We start from the raw sequence: 22,486 nt of genomic DNA, 5'->3' as shown, positions 1-22,486 counted from the left end.
CTGGGTGATATAAAGCAGGTATATTGTTTATTTCTGGGTTTCTTCTGTGGTATTATACACTTACCAGTTTGGGTAGCTTTATGAATTTACTATTTTTTAGACTTTTCGTGACCCTAAAACATTAAAACATTAAAATATTTTGCAATTGGAGATTTATTATGTGTTACAGAAAACTCATAATGTGGTGATTACTTTCCTTTAACATGTTTACAAATTTCTTTTGTGACTATTGGGGGCATGACTTTTATTTTGAAACTTTTTATTTTTTAAAGGATAAAGATAAGAGTGTAAAGTAAATTCAGTTCTAAAAATATTTCTGAAACATAGGTTGGGTAGAAGCATTATGCCATTGTGTAATACCTGTCTATTATACCACTTAACCTTTTTCATTTTTTATTTTTATGGAGAAATAAGAGCTGTTTTTCCCTCATTTTCTGTTAAAAAGCAACTATAAGAGCAGTTTTCCTAGCTGACATCTTTATAGAATTTGAAAACAAGTGGATGAGAATGCTGTGTGGGTAGATCTTTCAAGTGCTCGCTTTGGCTGACATTATGAACATTTTATAATTTAAAACAATAATTCATAATTCTTGTGTTTTGGGTCAACTATAACATTTTTATTCTACAATCAGAAATGTTGCCAAGAGATCTCATCTAATATAACAGGTATTCTCCAATTATACCACTCTAATTATGGTATTTACAGGTTTCACTGTTCTCTAGGAACACTGAAGGTTCATAAACATAGTAGTTATTTGTAATTTTGATGAGTCGTGGAATGAGTTCTCCAGCACAGAGAGGCATGAATGCAGAACTGAGTCACTTCATTAGTGAGAAAATAGCCCAGTTGCCAAGAATCCAGTAATTCTGGACCTGTGAGACTGATTGTTCTCTGTTTTTCATATATCCTTTGGAGGTAAATTTTTACTGGTGATAATTTCAAGAATTCAAGATGCATGCATGTGGATGCTTAGGGAGGGTATTCTTTGTGCATCCATTTTTAATGAGATACTGGTATATATAGTGCTTATCACCAATAAGTTTCTTGATTCTTGTTCTTTTCTGTCTCTTTCGCTTTTCTGTTGGGTCTCTGCTCTTTCTTTGAATATGTTTGCACAATTCATGGATATATAGAAGTTTTTTTTTCTGTTGGGTCTCTGCTCTTCTTCCTTTGAATATGTTTGCACATTTCATGGACATACAGAAGTTTTTAAGGCCCCTGGCTACTACTACTAACATGTGCAGCCACAGATCAATTCAGCACTAGTCAGGCACTCTTCTTTTGATGCTCCATTGTCCTTGGTCAGTGGGATCTCCTTCAAGCTGACTTTCCTGCCCTTTTGACATGACCTGTTTGGTTTTCAGTACTTCCTTTTTTCCTAGCCAAGTAATATCTTTTAGGCTCACTTTGAACTTTGCTTCTCTTCCAGACCCGGGATTTATTACTCTTTAGAAATCACAAGATAGACTGCATGCTATATAACTGCATGCTTTCATACAATAAATTGTGTTATTTTAAAGAAAATTAGGATTATATTATGCATAATATTCCTTGACTTGTCTTTTTTATTTAATATGTTGGATTTCATTCCATGTTGGTATATGGATAGTCAATATTCCTATCTATAGGAATGGATCATATGCTTACTAACTATTCTGTTTATTAAGAGATACTTAGATTTATAATAATTGTTTGCTATCAAACTCATCTTATATTAATTTTTATATAAATTTGAGCAGTTCTTTTGTAAGAGGTATAAGATTAAAGTATACATATTTAAAATCTGTTAGAAACTGCCAAATTATATCTTACTAAGACTATACCAATTTATACAGTGTATAAAATATATTGTCATTTACTTTTGCATTTTTCTGATTATTGAAATAGTATGTTTCTGAATACTTGTTGACTATTTTTTTTTCCAGTGAACTACTTGTTCACATCTTATGCTGGTTTTTCCTTAATACTATTTTTCTTTTTCTAACTGATTTGTAAGTATTCCTAATGTTAAGGATTTTGTTTGAGTCTTTTGCTTGTCTGACATTTGTTTTGTTTTTGGCTATATGGATGTTTTCTATTTTTAAATATAGTCAGATCTATCATTTCTTCCTTTAAAACATATGGGTTTATAAAGTTAAAAAAAACTTGACTCAAATCACACAGAAATTTGTTTTTGGTTATTAGATGAAGAAAAATGTGCTCCCCTGTCACCCTGTAGGCTGACAGATCCATTTATTTCTAACATCATTTACTAAGTAGTCCCATCTCACTGGTTGTGGAGCTGTATATAAAAATGCTTACAGATACTTGTATTTCCAGACTCTTCTTTCTATTAATGTGTTTTATTATTTTTTTGTCAAGAATTTTTTTGTTTTGACTTCTTTAGATGAATAGTATTTTGCTTCTCAGACTCAAATACTGATTAGTGAATAGCTTTGCTATTTAGCCTCAGCTTTAATGCTGTTGTATATGGAATTTGGGCCCAGTATTGCCAGAGCTATTGATTTTTTTTTTTTAAAGAAGCCTGAAATCTGGATGTTTATGTAAATTTTCTGATTTAAAAATATTGACAATTTAATTCATAATTTTTTTTAATCGTCGGGTAGACCATTATATGCATATATATTCCCTATATATATTATTGCTTGACTTCAACCAGTTTTGGGCTTCTGGTTTGGGATCTTTTCTGGATTTTTAAAAAATGTTTATTTTAGAGGCAGAGAGCGACAGAGTGCGAGTGGGGTGAGGGGCAGAGAGAGAAGGAGACCCAGAATCTGAAGCATGCTCCAGGCTCAGCACAGAGTTTGATGTGGGGCTCAAACTCATGAACTGTGAGATCATGACCTGAGCTGAAGGAGGACACTTAATCAACTGAGTCACCCAGATGCCCCTAGTTTGGGATGTTTTAAAACAGCCTGAGCACAAGACAAGTCAAATCTCACTTCATTATTCTTTCTCTGAAGTTTTTTGGCAGATTTTTGCCTTTATTCTTAGGCAGATTTTATAATCTGCTTGTCAAGTTATGTTAAAAATTGTTGCTTCTGTGGGACTCTAGTGAATGTAGTAGATTAATTTGGAGACTAATAGCTTACCAGTGTTACATTTCCCATACAAATTCATTCAGATCCAGTTTTATTTTCATCAGTCATATTCTTAAGTTTTCTTCTGTTGGCCTTGTATAAGTCTTGGTAAGCCATTTTATTGTTTTTGTTACTATAGTATATGGGAGCTTTTAAAAAATCCCATTCCTGTTGGGTTATTGCAAGTATTCAATAAAAATAATGATGCTTTTAATTATAGAGTATTATTCTTGGATAGTTAGTATTTCATTTCTCTGAATTCTGGGAGTCTTGCTGAATCATAATGTATATAAGAACATAGGCAGCCTTTAATGTCAAGTTATAAGTAAAATTAAGATTTGTATTTTTTCTCTAAAAATGTTGGTTTGAATCTTCAGACAAATGAGAATTTCTGTCTGAAAATTACTTACAAGTAAGAGACTATAGTTTTCCTTTTTTTTTTAAGACTATAGTTTTCTAAAAATTATTTGAAATAGGCTTATTTTCAGGCACAGTTCAAGTGGTGCCTTTTTTAGAAAGAAGCCTTTACTGTCTTTCATCCTGATTTAGTGACTCCTTAGCTACATTACTCTGAGTTCATTTGTGTAGTACTTTATCCAGCTGCTTACTTGACTGTGTTCCCTAAAATACTAAATTCCTTTCTGAGAGGAGTTGTATCTTAATTTTTTTTAATGTTTATTTTTGAGAGAGAGAGACAGAATTTGAGCAGGGGAAGGGCAAAGAGAAAGGGGGAGACAGAATCCAAAGCAGGCTTCAAGCTCTGAGCTGTCAGCAAAGCTGGGCAAAATAAATAATGCCATTTAGTGTTATTTATTTAATAAGAGACTTTCTCTTTTAAGTTTATTTATTTATTTTGAGAGAGAGGGCATGAGTAGGGTAGGGGCAAGTGAGAAGGAGAGAGAGAATCCCAAGCAGGCTTCACACTGTCTGCACAGACCCTGATGTGGAGCTTGAACTCATGAACCGTGAGATCATGATATGAGCCAAAATCAAGAGCCGTACCTTCAACCTACTGAGCTGCCCAGGTGGCCCATAGTGTTATTTATTTCTTATAAAAATGTCTTTATGTCTTTCTAACAGGGTCAGGATGCTATCACAAAACTAATGAATTTTTCTTTGAAGCATAACTAATTGATTTTTTTAGTCTTAATTTACAGTTTAATAGTAATTCTATATCATCTTTACAATGTACTATTTTTTGAACAGATTTAGATTTGCAGAAAAATTATAATTATACTGCAGAGAGTCCCCATAGACCTTGTATTCAAAGTCCATACTTTGTTTAGATTTCCTTCGTTTTTATCTAATCATTTTTACCCCCATATTAGTATTCTGCAATTGAATACAGTTTATCATTCTAGCTGGAAAGTAACTTGGTTTAGTATTTTGCCATACTACTTGATACTTAAGAGATGGCTGATTTTTATTTCTCAAATAAATGTGTTTTATTTGTCTGACTCCTTTCTTTTTTAGCTTACGAGGAAATATTTCAGTAAAAGCGGTTAAGAAAGAAGTAGAGAAGAAACTACGATGTTTACTTGCTGATTTACCACTGCCCCCTGAGCTACCAGGAGGAGATGATCTCTCAAAGAGTCCAGAAGAAAAGAAAACAGCAACGCAGTTACATAGTAAAAGGAGGCCTAAGTATGTGCTTGCTTTCTACCTGCTCTAAAATTGACTCAAAATGATTCTGGGTCCTCACAAAATCATAAAACACATAATTAAGATTTAAAATAATTAAAACTGTATTTATTCTTTAAACTTAAATATATGAATAAATTCTACTAGAGGTTTGAAAAAAATTCATAATTCCCTGCATACCTATTCAGAATGACTAATAAAACTAAATTTAATTTTCTCTCATGGTTTGTAATGTATTAATTTTTGGGGTATTATATGTTAAAGATAGTTTCTATAATTAAGATATTTAAATAACACAAAACACTGAAATTGGAGAACGTGGAAGTCAGCATTTAGTGAGCCCAAACAAAATTAGTAATGGGCAAGCTGCTATGGGTTCCTTTGCTTTGTTAGCTCCAATTTGCTCCCATAACTAAATGCATTTTTCATTTTGCAAGAGGTGGAGTAGAAGGTTTGAAATCTGTATCCTAAATTAGCTTCAAGTAAGTGCCTAGAGATAATTCTTTCCCATGAAATGTGTTCATCAGTTAAGAAGGGAGCATGTTGATTTCTTTTTTTTACTTCTGCTTAACCAGGGGAAAAGTACAGGTAAGACTTTGAGTCAGATCTGATTTTAGAATTGCTGTTCAGGTGCCTCGTGTTGAGTATAAGGCAATTTTCTAGTATGAAGTAGAAAACTAGAAAACTTTTAAAATAGTCTTCCTAAGTAGTCTAGCTTTATTCCTTTATTTGAATTTGCATTATGTGCCAGAATATTGAAAGACTATAAAATTATGTACCTTTTTGAAGGATGTCAGATATTTGTCATATATTACACAGACACAGACACAAAGTATGGATTCCTGAGAGTTGATTATATTAATACTTTTTTTTTTACTCTCTTGGACTAAACATATTTCTAGTATTTCCATTTTTAAGGTAATTTTATTTAGCTGTAAATCTAAATTTGTCAGTAAGCTTTACAGTTAGATTTTTGGCAACGTTCATTGTCAAACTTGCTGTTTGGAAGCATATATATATCCTATATATTTTGTACATATATAATATATAGATGATGAATGAAAAGGAAAACTTCCTGGAGGTTGGTTAGAGAATTTTGACTTTTTGTATTAGTGTTGGTTTTATCCGCTCATTGAAAAATTACATTTTATTAATCTGAAAGTTCTTCATTATTATAAGCTTTAGTTCTCTTTCTCAGTTTGTTAGTCTATAGAAGAAGAGTCAGTATGGAGAAATGATGCCTTGACTTTAATGATAATTTATAATTAATTTTGGGAGAGGGTGGATATTAAATATTAAACAGTTATTCAACTTGCTTGATTGTATATAAAAAACTTAAGGAACTATGTTTGATAGAATATGTGGGCCTCGCTATGGTGAAATCAAAGAGAAGGATATTGACTGGGGAAAACGCTGCGTGGATAAATTTGATATCATCGGAATTATTGGAGAAGGTACCTACGGACAAGTTTACAAGGCCAGAGATAAAGACACTGGTACGTATGCCAAATACTGTGGCTCTTTGGATCTATTGAATGTACTTAATTTGTGTTTTTTTTAAAGTGTTTTCTTAGTATTTGTGATTTGTAATATGGTGGTATTTAGATTTCTTTAATTATGAATAAATTCTTACATTGTTAGTAATCGGGGGAAAAAAGTATCTTGACCTTAATTTGCCTTAGTAGTAAATTTTGTTGTATTAAGACTTACACTTTTTCTTTTAGCAAAATATTTTTTCTGTCAATGTTACCCTTTGTTTAGAGGCCAGTTTTGGCAGCTTAATCTTTTAGAACATAATCAGGAACCTGCGAGGAAGTTTTAAAAGGTTTTGCAGCCAGTAAAAAGTAATTGTGCAGAGGCTATGTATTTTACTAATTAACGCATAGAGTCAGTGTTTAATCGTAACTTCTAATTCCCTGTTGAAATAAACCAATAGATTAAGATAACATAGCTATTTGAAGCCATCTAGTATAGGGGAGACTAGACTACCTTATGCTTAGAAACTCGCGAAGGCAGTCACAGCATAGAGTAATAATATTTATAATGGTGATTCTGCCTTATCAAAAAGATTAAATTGTAGCTTTTAAAAGCTGTTTAATAAATAAGCAGTCATTACATTTTTAGATTTCCATCAAAAAGAACCAAATATGTTTTAATGATTAAAAGGATAAACATCCTTCTTTTGGAAAATTTGTAAGTACAGAATTCCTTTTTTCTCCAAAGCAGCGGAATGAGCAAACCTTTATTATAGTGAATTTTTTCTTATAATAGGGTTTGTGTGTGTGTGTTCTATTTAATAGTTAGATCTTATCTGACACAGTCCTCACTCATATCTGAATTATGAAGCCATTAAGTGTGGTGGGAAGAGCACATACTTTTGAGATAGCAAAACCACATTTTGAATACCTGTTTCACTGCTGGGTAATGGGGCAGCTTTGGACAAGTTAGTATGCCTGGGCGCATTTTCTCACCTGTACATGAGAGATTTTATGCATATATAAGCATTTTCTATAAATTTAATCTCCTCTCTACTTTTTTTTCTTTTTCAAGAGAGAGCAACAGCATGAGCAGGGGAGGGGCATAGGGAAAGGGAGAATCTTAAGCAGGCTCCATCTCACCGTGGAACCTGTAGCAGAACTTGATCTCAAGAGCATGAGATCATGACCTGAGGTGGAATCAAGTCGGACAATTAACTGACTGAACCACTCAAACATTCCGTACCTTCCTTCCCTTTTTAAAAATGGTAGTGTAATGCATCTACTGTTTATCATCTTGCTTTTTTCATTTAATATATCTTGCAGAGCATACAATAACAATACTTATATACCTATCCTATCTGTTTTAACAGTTACATGGTATTCCATAGTTTGCATACTTTAACTAGAGACTTAATTTCTTGAACTATGAACTTTATCATTTGGTACTTTGAAAGCTAAAATATATTTTGTGAGTGGTAAGAGGTAGGAACAGAAATTTTGAATTAAAATAAAGTTAAAATTAAGAAAAATGTCATTTGGTTTTGTCAGTTGCTAACTTGATTTTATTTAATTTTTATAGGAGAAATGGTAGCCTTAAAGAAAGTACGTCTGGATAATGAAAAGGAAGGCTTTCCAATTACCGCAATTCGAGAAATTAAAATTCTCCGGCAGCTTACCCACCAGAGTATTATCAATATGAAGGAGATAGTGACTGATAAAGAAGATGCTTTGGATTTTAAGAAGGATAAAGGTATGTGTGCATATTTATATAACCAGTTCTGCATATGCGTAATGTCGCTAACTTGCAGATTTTGTCATAAGTATTGACCAGTTGAGTAATTACTAGGTACATAAAACTGTTGGATTAATGTCATCCTCTGTTTTTAAATGTAGTTGAGTTGAAGAATTATTTATTTACTTTAGTGATTTTTGAGTCCCCTAAGTAAACAAAAGAACATATTTATCAGTATTACACTTATTCAGTAGTAGTAGTAGTAGTTTTTTTGAGCAGCAGTGTATAATCTTTAGTCTTCATTTTTTTAGTTTTTGAGGAATAGTATATAGTAGTGTAGCATATATATTTATCTTACATTTTAAAAATGTTTTAATGCCTTAACATATAAGGAAACTTTATGGTAGACATTTATATTATTTCTGAAGGTGTAGAGGCAAAAATTTTACCTGAAATTGCCTTTAATGAATTATAGTGGTATATGCTTGACACTTAGCAGAAAAGCTAAAAAGAAATTAGCATGCTTTTAAAGTAGGTATCATAAGGCATATGGTAAGTGAAAGGCTCTATTTCCAGTAGGTTTTAGGATCTTCAAAGTGAGATTTTGGAACCAAAGTTGACTTCCTATGACCTATGGTTTTCAAAGAGCAAAATTCTTTTTCAAATTAAATCTAAGATAAGATAGATTAAAATAGGTGTGTTCTGATTGAACATGGTACTTACTCCCTCCTATCCCCAACTACACACACACACACACACACACACACACACACACACACACAAACTTTTCTGGGGAACAGTATAAAATGATTGACTTAATACATAGTAATTATTTTGTAGAAAGGAACCTCTTCTAAAAGTATTCTGTATGCACTATGTGGAAAATTAGAATCATCTTTTTTTTTTTAATTAAAAAAATTTTTTTTACTTATTATTGAGAGAGACAAAGTATGAGCGGGGGAGGGGCAGAGAGCAAGGGAGACACAGAATCTGAAGTAGGCTCTAGGTTCTGAGCTATCAGCACAGAGCCCGATGCAGGGCTTGAACTTGTAAACCATGAGATCATGACCTGAACTGAAGTAGAACACTTAACCGACTGAGCCACCCAGGTACCCTTAAAGTCATCTTTTTAATTTATATAACTTTCATTAGTTTTTGTCCATAATAACACCAATACCTTAGCTTGATTTTTAATCCAGTTTATATTTTTCATCATTTCTTACTGTGTAGTAGAAATGATACTGGTTTGAATTGTGTTAGAATGTCTGGGATTTGTGACTTTGCCTATGAGCAGTGCAACCTTATTAGCAAGGTCTTTAGCTCTTCTGAGCTCTGTGTCCTCTTCATCCATTAAAGGGAAACTTACTGTGTAGTGAGGATTAAATTAATACCTTATACATGACGGTTGTAAGTAAATGTTTTTCATTAATGTCGTACTATTGTCTAATTAATTTATTTGTTCTTCCTCCAACATACCTTGAACCTCCTGCTGCTTTGACTTTTGGGATCACATCCCTGCCTATTTCTTTAACCCTATCTCTGCCATTTTTCTGATTGTCCACCAACTTTAGTCATATAGTGCTGAAGCACACCTATGCCTTAAAGTCTTTACATCTGATGCTTCCCTGGACTTAAACACTTCTACCCTCAACACACACATGCATGCACGCATGCACACACATGGGCACACACAATTTGAAGGCTGATTTCTCATCCTCTAGGTCACAGACTAAATGTTACTTTATTCACTTTCCACTGAATGGCGACATAACAATCTAAAAGCCTTAGATTTTTTTCTTCATAACTTTTTCCAGAATAACTATACTGATTTGTTATTTACTTGTATCTCCACGTGAGAATGGGAACCATACCTGTTTTATTCATTATAATAACCCTTACCTAGCTCAGCGTCTAGGCCATTGAAGGTACCGAATAGCTAATTGCTGGATTGGTAAATAACCTCTGCGTACTGTATCCTCTCCATACTTTAATACTTTTTAAAAGAATACTGTAGTCAGAATTTTCCTTGTATCATATTTATGGTCCTAATTTATTTTCCTTACTGGATTATAAATTTCTTGAGTCCTTTGTTTTTTGCTTTGTGTTTTCTCCACCATAATGTCTATCACTATATTTTACAAACTATAGATTTTCATCCATTTGCTTCTTTATCTTTTTCCCTCCACCATAATCCTGTTTATTGGAATCATGATACATAAGAAGGTATTTTACTATGGAGAAGTTATATTTAGATGCCAGGTATTAGTTAAATATACTATAATATGTCAAGGATTATGGAATTTAAAATATAATCCTCTTTCAAAATTATTTTATTGAGATAAAATTGACATAACATTAGTTTTAACAACATACTGATTTGGTATCACATATATTGTGAAATGAACACTATGATACATCCAGTTAACGTTCATCACTACACAGTTACATTTTGTCTGTGTGTGATGAGAACTTTTTTTTTTTTTGAGAGATTGTGTGCCCAAGCTTTGGTGAGCATAGTTGGGGAGAGGCAGAGGGAGAGGGAGAGAGAATCTTAAGCAGGCACCATGCACAGTGTGAAGCCCAGCACAGGGCATGATCTGACAAGTGTGAGATCATGACCTGAGTCAAAATCAAGAGTTGGATGCTTAATGGACATAGCCACCCAGATGCTCCATGATGAGAACTTTTAAGATCTATTGTCTTGGTAACTTTAAAATGTATGATATAGTATTATTAACCATAGTCCCCATACTATTATATCCTCATGTACACATTAATTTTATAATTGGAAATTTATATCTTTTGACCCCCCCTCACCCATTTTGCCCACCTCTTGTCCCTTGCTCTGGCAACCACCAATCGGTTCTTTAGATTATCTATGAGTTTGGGGTTTTTTTTTTGTTTTTGTTTTTGTTTTCAATTTCCACATATAAGTGAGATCATATGATTATTTGTCTTTTTCTGTTTGCCTGAGGGCACAAAGCCCTCAGGGTCCATCCATATTGTTGCAAATGGCAAGATTTCCTTCTTTTTTATGGCTAAATAATATCCTACCATGTATTTATGCTACATTTTATTTATTGAGTTATCTTTTGACAGACATTTAAGTTGTTTCCATGTCTTGGCTGTTGTAAGTAATGCTGTAGTAAACATGGGGGGCATGCATCTTTTTGAATTAGATTTTTATTTCTTTTGGATAAATAACCTGAATTTTTGAGGCACTTCTATACTGTTTTTCCTAATGGCTGCACCATTTTACATTTCCACCAACAGTGCATGAGGGTACCCTGTTCTCTACATCCTCACCAACCCCTGTTTATTTCTTGTCTTTTTTGATAATAGCTATTCTAATAGGTGTAAAGTGATACGTAGTCCTTTTTCAATGAATCTATTAAATTTTGGCTTGTTTTACTTTAGAAAGAGAAAGTGTGTGAGCAGGGGAGAGGAAGGTTAGAGGAAGAGAGAGAGAACCTTAAGCAGGCTCCACATTGAGAGCAGAGCCCAGTTCAGGCCCACAACCCTAGGATCATGACTTGAGCCAAAATCAAGAGTTAGATGCTCAATGACTGAGCTAGCCAGGTGTCCCATGAATCTGTTAATTCTGATGGGAATCATAGTGATGCAGCCTGATTTGGTGGAAAGGGAACTATATTTGAAGTCTTTGGGTACTAATCCTGATCATGCTAGGTCTGTGCCATTATATCAATTGTGATTGCAGTCCTGGAGCATAAAGACCATATGGGAATTTTGATTTAATATTTCATATTAGAATTGATAAAACTAAAAAAAAAAAGGTAAAACTGAATACTTAAAACAATTTAAATTTGAACATTATAAACAACACAAAATTTAAATAAAATTGCTAACATAAAAATATAAACATTTCTGGGGTGCTGAGTGGCTCTGTCAGTTGAGTGTTGGACTTCTGGTTTCAGCTCAAGTCATGATCCCAGGGTTTGAGATCAAGCGCCAGTGGGCTCCACTCTCAGTGTGGAGTCTGCTTAAGATTCTCTTTCTTGGGGCACCTGGGTGGTTCAGTAGGTTAAGCCTTTGACTTTTGACTTTGGCTCAGGTCATGATCTCATGATTTGTGAGTTCCAGCCTTGTGTTGGTCTCTGTGCTGAGGGCATGGAAACTACATGGAATTCTCTCTCTCTCTCCCTCTCTCCCTCCCCTCCCCCTCTCCCTCCCTCTCTCACTCTCTCTCTCCCCCCCTTCCTCCCCCTCTTTCCCCCTTTTCTCTTCCCCCACCATTGATTCTTTCTCTCTCAAAATAAATAAATAAACTTAAAAAAAAAAAGATTCCCTCTCTCCCTCTACCCCTCTTCCCCACTCATATGTGCTCTCTCTAAAATAAAAACAAATATGGGGGTGCCTGGGTGGCTCAGTCGGTTAAGTGTCTGACTCTTTTGCTCAGGTCATGATCTGCATCAGGTTCTGTGCTGGTAGCACAGATCCCACTTGGGATTCTTTCTCTTTCTCTCTCAAAATAAACAAACTTAAAAAAGTTTTAAGAATTAAAACTAAAAAAAGTATATAAAAGCAAAGTAAAACTATATATAGTATAAGTATATTGTAATTTAAAATATAAATCGATAAATATAAATTTAAAAATGTATATATACATATATAAACATTTGCACTATTATAATAGAAACCATAGCACAAAACACATAATACATAGCACCATAAACGAACATTTACAAACTTGGCTCTACTTCCTTAAGAAAACAGGATTAAGTGGTTTCCATAAGTCATAGGTGGATTTTTGTGCAAAATCTTAGAGCTGCTGAATGAGCTTTTTCTCAAATAATCTGGAGGAATGGAGGGAGGCTAAACTAATTCTAATTTTTTTCCCTAATTTTCTTTATCTTCAGATAGTCCCATCTTTTTAATAACTGAGGGGACTCTTCGAAGATTTTTGTGTGTTTTTCAATCTTTTTATTGTTAACAAAGGGTAGTTTTTGTTTCAAAGAAAATATTTCCTTTACTGCTAGATGTGCAGTTTTAAGTACGGAAAGAGAGTAGAATGTATTACTTGTATTAATTTCAGTACTCTGGTATTCATATTTCACTGTTCATCAGATTTTTTAACTAAAGTATGAACTGTTTTGCAATAGAAGTTTTGCTTTTTTTCCTTGCTCCCACCAAGGATTAAGAATTTATGGAAAGATACTTTCTGAATGGATGTAATAATATTCAATTAAAATATTTAAAGCAGTTTATAACTCTCTGGGTAGAGAAGACTTTGTTTTGCAATTATATGCACTATAAAATAAAAACTACAGTTTTTGATCTCCATTTCAAGAGGTAAATATTTTGTATTAAGATTAAAAAAAAAACCTCCAAACACTGAAATAATAGTATTGTTACAACAAAATAGTATTTTAGTACTTAAAACTAACATGATATGCTGGACAACCAAAAGCCATAATTATCGTTACTATATTCAAATTAAGTTAAGCTATAATAGTTTCAGATTTAGTACTTGTTTAATGATGGGTGTTGTGTAATCTTTTAATTTGGAATTTTCTTAAAAATCAGGAAAACAATATTCTATTGTAAATGCTTGTGGCAAAGTTTCACTATATGGTTGAGGGAAAACTTCTCATCTGTCACTGCGATCTCTGATTTCACATGCTGCTCCCTGCACTTGGATTGCATGTTATATACAGTTCTGTTAGACACCGGAGCCTGATTTCCTTCGGTTTTAGTGACTTTGTACATAAAACTTTTATTCACCTCTGATTGTTCCCTTAAATAGATTAATACAAATTGGATTACTAGGTCCAAAGATTTGAACTTTGAAATTTCTTGACACATATCACCAAGTTGTTTTTCAGAAAGGTCGTGCCGATTTATAAAACAGGACTAGAACAGACTAGAAAAAGAAGGTGACTGCTTCAACCTGATGAAGGGCCTCGATGAAAAACAAGGATGTCTGCTCTCACCATTTCTGTTCAGCATTGCCAAGGCAGTTAGGCAAGGAAATGAAATAAAAGATAAACAGATTAGAAAGGAAACAACACTATCTCTAATGTGTAGTGTGTGTGTGTGTGTGTGTGTGTGTGTGTGTGTGTATACACATGTTATCTCTCAGAGAATCCTATAGTATCCACGGAAAAACTGAGAACTGATAAATGAGCTCATCAAGGTGCAAAATACAAGATCAATAAACAAAAATCTGTTGTATTTCTGTATACTAACAACAAATGATCCAAAGTGAAATTAAGAAAACAGTTTCATTGTAATAACCCTAAAAGGAAGAAGATATCTAGGAATAAATCAACAAAAAAAAATGTAAGGTCTTATATACCGAAAACTATAAAACATCATTGAAAAAAATTAAATAAGACCTAAATAAATGGAAAGACATTCCCTATACATGACTTAATATTACTAAGATGGCACATGATTTTTATGTTCATTGCAGTCGCTATTTTGGCTGGCTTCTTTTCAGAAACTGACAAGCTGATTTTAAAGTATATATGGAGGGACAACTGGGTGGCTCATTTGGTTGAGCATCTGACTCTTGATATTGGCTCAGGTCATTATCCCAGGGTTGTGAGATCGAGCCCCGCATCCTACTACTCTGTGCTGAGCTTGGAGTCTGCTTCAGAATCTTTTTCTCTCCCTTTCTATCCCTCTACCCCTCTACCCCACTCACATTCTCTAAATAAATAAATAAATAAACTACATATGGAAATTCAAGAGAGGTAAAACAGTCAAAAAATATCTTTAAACAGAACTGGGGTTGGGGCGCCTGGGTGGCCCAGTCACTTAAGCATCTGGCTTCGGCTCAAGTCATGATCTCGTGGTTCGTGGGTGAGAGCCCCGTGTCGGGCTCTGTGCTGACGGCTAGCTCAGAGCCTGGAGCCTGCTTCAGATTCTGTGTCTCCCTCTCTCTGACCCTCCCCTGCTCGCACTCTCTCTCTCAAAAATAAAAATTAAAACAAACAAAATAATTTTAGAACTGGAGCGCCTGGGTCGCTCAGTTGGTTAAGCGTCCAACTTCAGGTCATGATCTTGTGGTTCAAGAGTTTGAGCCCTGTGTCAGGCTGTGCACTTACAGCTCAGAGCCTGGATCCTGCTTTGGATTCTGTGTCTCCCTCCCTCTCTGCCCCTCCCTTACTCGGGCGCATGCACTTGCGTGTGTGTGCGTGTGTGTGCGCACACGCGCATGCTCTAAAAAAAACCCCAAAATGAACATTAAAAAAATTTTATAAAGAAGAACTCACACTTCCTGATTTCAAATCTGCCTATAAAACTGGAGTAATCAAGACTGTATGGTACTGGCTTTAGGATAAATATATAGATCCATAGAATAGGTTTGGAAGCCTAGAAATAAACACTCACATTTTGGTTCAGTTGATTTTCAATGATGATACCAAGACCATTCATTGGAAAAGAATAGCCTTTTTAGTAATCAGTGCTGGCTCAAGTGGATATGCAAAAGAATGATCTTGGGCCTCTTCTTCATACCATATGTAATAATGCAAAATGGTTCAGTGACTTAAATATGACACCTAAAACCTTAAAACTCTTAGAAGAAAATATAGCAGCAAATCTTCATGACCTCAGATTAGTGAAAGCTTTCTGAAGACACCAAAAGCAGAAGCAGTAAAGGAGAAAATAGATATATTGGACTTTGTCAAAATTAGAAGCTTTTGTGCTCTTGTGGACACTACTGAGAAAGTGAAAAGACAACTCATAGAATGGGAGAAAATATTTGTATAGCATCTATCTGATAAGGAGGTTGTATCTAGGATATATGAAGAACTCTTAAAACCAAATAATAAAAAGATAAACTGTTTAAAAAACATTCAAAGGATCTGGATAAACATTTTTCCAAAGAAGATATGCGAATGGGCCAATAAGTACATGAAAAGATATTCAGTATCATAGCATCAGGGAAATGCAAATCAAAATTAAAAGATGCCACTTCAGATGCACTATAGGATAGCCATCAGAAAGAGGATACATACTGATGTGTTGGAGAAGATGTAGAGAGATTGGAAGATTCAAATATTATAGTGGGAGACTTCATACATTACTGGTTGGGTTGCAAAATGGTGCAACCACCTTGGAAAACAATCTGGCATGTTTTTCAAAATATTAAATTAAGAGTTATGAGACAGAACTTCAACTTCTGGGACATGTCCAAGAGAAATAAAAAGATATATCTGCACAGAAACTTGTATGATAATGTACATAGCAGGATAATTCATAATAGCCAGAAAATATCAACATCAGTTGATGAATATGTCTGTCCATTGGTGAATAAACAAAATCTGATATACCCATACAGTGCAATAGTATTATATCATAAAGGAGAAAGAAGGACTTAACACCAACAAATTTGATAACCTGGATGAAATAAATCTGTAACAAACAAAACTAAAAATCCCAGGACTAGGTGCTTTCATGGTGACTTTTACCAAAGAAGAATTAATATCAGTCCTCTCCAGACTCCTTCAAAAAAATTGATCATGAAGAAACACTTTTTGGGGCACCCAGGTGGCTTGGTTAAGTGTCTCTTGATTTCTGCTCAGGTCGTGATCTCACAGGTTGTGGAATTAAGCCCCTCATTGGGTTCTGAGCTGACAGCTCAGAGCCTACTTGGGATTCTCTCTTCCTCTCTGTACCCATCTGCTTGCACAGTTACTCTTTCCCTCTCTCTTTTTCAAAACAAATAAACATTAAAAAAAAAGAAGAAACACTTTCAAATTCATTCCATAAGGACATCATTATCCTGATACCAAACCCAGGTAGAGATAATATAAGAAAACTATTGACCAATATTTTGTGTGTATACTATTGCAGAAATTCTTAGAAAATACTAGCAAACTGGATTCAGCAGTATATTAAGAGGATTACACACTATGACCAAGTGTGATTTATTCCTGGAATGCAAAAATAGTTCAGCATATGAAAATTAGTCACTATTAGTGTATTAGTGTATTGTAATACATACAGTAACAGAATGAAGAAAAAATTTACATATCATCTCCCTAGATACAGAGAAAACATTTGACAGAATTCAGTACTCTTTCATGATAACGACACTCAGCAAACTAGAAATAGAAGGAAAACCATGTCAACATATTAAAGGCCCATATATGAAAAGTCCACAGCTAACAGCATATTCTGTAGTTAAAGATGAAAAGCTTTTCTTTTAAAATCAGGGGGAAGACAAGGATACTCACTTTTGTCACTTCTATTCAGTATAGTGTTGGACACAGTTAAGAAAAAGAAATAAATATGTCAGAATTAGGAAGGGAGAAATAAAATTATCTTTGTTCATAGACAACATAATCTATATGTAGAAAGTTCTAAAGACTGTACCAAAGAAAATGTTACAGGTAATAAGTAAATTAAGCAAATAGCAAGTTACAAAATCAATATGCAAAAAATATGAGTTTCTGTATTCTAAAAGCAAAAATCTGTAAAGGAAAGGAAGAAAATGATTTCATTTGCAATAGCATCAAAAAGAATAAAATAGGAATAAATTAACCAAGGTGAAATTTGAAATATATTGAAAATTATAAAACATTGTTGAAAGAAGTTAGACACCATTAATTGAAGACATCTGTGTTCCTGGATTAGAAGACTTAATATTGTTAAGGTGTCAATACTACTCAGAGTAATCTACAGATTTAATGCAGTTCTAATGAAAATTCCAATAATAGTTGTTGGAGAAGGAAAAAAATTCACCCTGAAATTTATATGGAATCTTAGGGACCCTCAAATAACCAAAACAATCTTTAAGAACAAAGTTGGAGGTCTCACACTTCCTGATTTCAACACTTATGACAAACACCAGTAATCAGACTGGAGTGCTGGCGTAAAGACAGACAGATGCACCAGTGGAAGAGGATTGAGAGCCCAGAAATAAGCCCTGGCATGTATGGGCACGTGATGTTTGACAAGGGTGGTGATACAGAGAAATGCAGTTTTCTCGACAATTGGTGTTTAAAAATCTGGATATGTATATGTGAAACAATGAAGCTGGACTCTTAACCTAAAACCTTGGTGGCTCAGTCAGTTAAGTGTCTGACTTTGGCTCAGGTCATGATCTCACAGTTTGTGAATTCGAGCCCTGTATTGGACTCTGCTGACAGGTCAGAGTCTGGAGCCTGCTTCAGATTCTGTGTCTCCCCCATCTCTCTGTCCCTTCCCTGCTTGCACACTGTCTCTCTCAAAAATAAACAAACAGTTCTTAACATTAAAAAGAAACTCAAAAAGTAAAAATTTAAAAAATATGAAACATCAGGGTGCCTGGGTGGCTGTCAGTTAAGTATCCAAATCTCAATTTTGGTTCAAGTCATGGTCTCATGGTTGTAAGATCAAGCCCTGCATTGGGCTCCATGCTGGGTGTGGAGCCTGCTTGGGATTCTCTGTCTCCTTCTCTGCCTCTCCCCTGCTTGCATGGTTCTCTTTCTCTCTCTCTCTCAAAAATAAATAAACTGGGGGAGGCGGTAAAGGGGGGGTGGTGCTAATGGAGGAGGGCACTTGTGGGGAAGAGCACTGGGTGTTATATGGAAACCAATTTGACAATAAACTATTAAAAAGAAAGTGAGACTGAGGATCACTTATATTAAAAAAAACAAAAACAGGTCCCTGGGTGGCTCAGTTGGTTAAACATCTGATTTCGGCTCAGGTTATGATCTGACCATATGAGCCCCACATTAGACTCTGTTCTGAAAGCTCGGAGCCTGGAGCTTGCTTTAGATTTTGCGTTTCCCTCTCTTGGCCTCTCACCTGTTTAATGTTCTCTCTCTCCCTCCCCCCTCCCTCTCTCTCTCTCTCTCTCTCTCAAAAAAAAAAAGCAGCTTAAAAATAATGAAATCAAACCTCACAATGGATCAAAGACCCAAATTATGAGCTAAAACTAGAGTATTCTTATTAAAAAAAAATAGGGGAGAACTTGACTACATTGGGTTTAGCAATGGTTTCTTGGTTACGACACCAAAAGCACGGAATGAGAAAAGGAAAAAGAAAAAGTTGGGCTACTCAAAATTAAATTTGTTTTTTTAGCAAACTCTACCCCCAACATGGGGCTTGAACTCAAGACCCTGAGATCAAGAGTTTCATGCTGTACAGACTGGGCTACCCAGGCACCCCCAAAGAAATTTTTTAGGCATCAAAGGACATTATCAAGAGTAAAAAAGCAACTCATGATAGAGAAGAAAATATTTGCTAATCACCTGCTTGATAAGGTTTTATATTCCGTTTATATAAAGAATTCCAACTCAATAAAAATAAAATAGCAAAAGACTTTAATGGATTTTAAACACATGAAAAGACGTTCAACATCATATTAGGGAAATGCGTATTAAAACGACAATGAATTACCACGTCATACTCATTAAAATGGCTGTTAATCAATAGAACAAAATTAAAAGCAACAGAAAAAAAAACAAGTGGTGCCAAAGGTGTAGAGAAATTGGAGTACTTGGTCTTTGCCAGTTGGAATGTATAATGGTAAAACTGCTGTGGAAAATGATATGATGATTCCTCCGAAAGTTAATAGAATTACCATATGGTCCAGCATTTCCAATTCTGGTTATATATTCATAAGAATTGAAAGTTCTATCTTGAAAAGATATTTGTACCTTACGTTAATAGCACTATTCACAGTACCCAAAAGGCAGAAACAATCCAGATGTCCTTGGATGGATGAATTGACAAGCAAAATGTAGTGTATACATGCAGTGAAATATTATTCAGTCTTTAAAAGGAAATTCTGACACAAGCTACAACATGGATGGACCTTGAGCGCATTATGCTAGGTAAAATAAACCAGTCACAAAAGTGAAGTCCTAGATGAATTTACTTAACAGGAAGTATCTGAGATAATCAGATTCATAGAGATAGAAAGTAGAATGGTAGTTACCAGGGAGTAGAGGCAGGGAAGAATGGGCAGTTACTGTTCAATAGGTACAGAATTTCATTTTTGCAAGATGAAAAGAGTTCTGGAAATGGATGTTGCTGACTGGTTGGACAACAATATGAACTTAATGCACTTAAAACTGTACACTTAAAAAATAGTTATGATGGTTTATATTATATACATCTTAGCACAATTTTTAAAAAGTGAAAAAAACGAAGTACAGATACATCTTATAACATGAATGAACTTTAAAAACAGTAAGTGAAAGAAGCCAGTTAAAAAGATTATGTATTGTCCAGAATATATAAAATGTCCAGAATAGGTAGATCTATAAAGACAGAAAATAGATTGGTGGTTGCCAGACACTTGGGGAGGAGTTGAAAATGGGGAGTACCTGCTAATGGGGATGAGGCTCCTTTTGTGGTGGTTCATTGTGGTGATATTTGCACAACTCCGTGAATATATTAAAACCAATTGAATTGTATACTTTAAATGGGCAAAGGTATGGTATATGAATTAAATCTCAATGATTTATATCCAAACAGCACCCCAGAATTCTTTGTTCTGTTGTGAATTTTGGGTAGATTGAGAGGGGCAAGTGTGGTGGATGTGGTAGGTTTGTTTAGAAGGTGAGGCTGGAATGGTAGGTTAAGGTGCTGACGTTAAATACGATGCCAAAGAATCAAAATATTCACTTTTTCAGAAGATATAGCACAGAGCTTATCATGTATTTTGATCAGCATTTATAATGATTTTGTTTGACAATTTGATACGTAAAAAATAGTATCCTGTCTTTTTTAATAATTTTTTATTACTATGGAGATTGGACAGTTTCCTGTGCTTAGAGGTCATTTATATTTCTTTAACCATATGTTACCTGTTTGTGTCTTTTGCCCATTTTTTTAAAATTAGGATATTAGTGTTCTTAATTGATTTTTGAATATATTTGTAACATAGTAAGAATGTTCACCTTTTGAGTAATTTATATAGAAACTGTCCAGACATATGATTTCCTTGCTTTCAGGTTTCTTATGTTAGTGCTCAGTAAATGTTAGAGTTGAATTGAGGAGAAAAATATTTATAAAAAAGATTGTAGTCTGTTCCAGAATAACCAAATGAATATTTCATGATTGCGAATTTTGCATAATCAGTTAAAAGGTATAGGAAAGTGTTTTATTTTCATTTAATGACATGTTGCATATAATGCATAAATATTTCTTTAAATGTTTATTTTGGAGAGAGCGCGAGTGTGAGTGGGAGTGGGGCAGAGAGGGGGGAGAGAGGGGGAGAGAGAGAGCAGGGGATGGGCAGAGAGAGAGAGAGAGATAGAGGATCCGAAGCAGGCTCCATGTTGACAGCAGTGAGCCCAGTGTGGGGCTCAAACTTACAAATCAGTAGTTCATGAAATGAACTGAAGTTGGATGCTCAGCCAACAGAGCCACCCAGGTACCCCTAGCATATAATGTTTTCAAAGGAAAAAATGTAAAATCTTAATTAGGAAAGACTCTTCTCTGAATCACAAGGAGATAATATAGTTAGCATCATGTGTTGAGCTTTAGAGTTTATTTTCATTTATTTTTTTAATTAAGTAAGCTCTATGCCCAGGGTGGGTCTTGAATTCATGACCTTGAGATCAAGAATCCCATATTCTACCACCTATGCCAGACAGGTGCCTTTGAAATTTAAAGAACATAGAGAAATCAGAATGTTTACGTGCCCATCAGGAGATGATTTATGGCAAAGGGATTGTGGAGTTTAAAGAGAAAGGAATCGGTGAAGTCAGGAAGGAGTTGATGGGAATGGAAAGCGGGAAGAGCATTTCTCTTGTCATTATTTCCTGAATAGCTGAACAAGAAGTAATGTTCTTTTGGGGCAGATGTTATAAGGTAAAAGTAATAAGAAAGTGTAATGATTAAAAGTACATAGTTTAAATCCGTGGTTTGTCCATCTCTGGTGTCCTCATCTGGAAAATGGAGTAATAATTCGTAACTCATAGGTTCGTTGCATTCGATGAAATAATTCATGTGAAGAAACACTTAGAATATTGCATACAGCAAGAACACAATAAAGTTTGCATTTATTGTAGGTTGATAGTCTATTTATTATGAGGGTAGGAATAGATCAGTAATACAGTAATTGTTTATAATCCGGCAGAGAGGATGGAGGTTTGGGAGAAAGTTTTATTCCTGAAGTTTTATTATGTGGAAAGCAGACCCAGAAATTAGGAAAAAAGAAACTTTTTTCTGAAAGCTTACAAGTAGTCTTTAATTATTAATAGTAAAAGTTTTCAAGAGTGAAAAAGTCACATAGGACTAGGTGTGTTTGATTGATTAACCTACCAGCAGTTAAAAAGTGACGTCATTGGTTGGATCAAACCCAGGCAGAGAAAAGGAAGTCATAAGAATGAAACAGGTAAGACAGATGCCAGTTGCACAAGCCATGGTATCAGTTTGAGTTGGAGAGTAGAAGGGGAGGGAAGGTCAGCAGAAGTGGGTGATCTGATGTTATGAATACTCTGGCCATTAATAGAAAAACGCATGCAGTTAAATCCTGCAATGGGGAAAGGTGGGTGGTGAAGGGTACAAGTGGCAGAGCACCATTTAAGGCAGTCAACTATGAAAGGTTAAAGATTTTTCAGGTTTTTGCCATTTCTGTGAACTG

The 22,486-nt window shown here is 34.6% G+C and overlaps 1 protein-coding gene across 1 annotated transcript in view; it reads left to right on the top strand.

Moving 5' to 3' along the window:
* CDK13 (cyclin dependent kinase 13) overlaps positions 1-22,486 on the top strand; it is a 112,986-nt gene that overhangs the window by 28,123 nt on the left and 62,377 nt on the right. Inside the window, exons 4-6 of the mRNA XM_029918605.1 lie at positions 4,555-4,725; positions 6,079-6,218; positions 7,780-7,950. Of these exons, the coding sequence (XP_029774465.1) occupies positions 4,555-4,725; positions 6,079-6,218; positions 7,780-7,950 (482 nt within the window). The remainder of the gene's footprint in view (positions 1-4,554; positions 4,726-6,078; positions 6,219-7,779; positions 7,951-22,486) is intronic.

Source organism: Suricata suricatta, chromosome 2 (genome assembly GCF_006229205.1).
Source record: "Suricata suricatta isolate VVHF042 chromosome 2, meerkat_22Aug2017_6uvM2_HiC, whole genome shotgun sequence".
Taxonomy (NCBI): Eukaryota; Metazoa; Chordata; class Mammalia; order Carnivora; family Herpestidae; genus Suricata; species Suricata suricatta.
The sequence above is the reverse complement of the archived record's forward strand: the minus strand, read 5'-3'. Positions and strand labels throughout refer to the sequence as shown.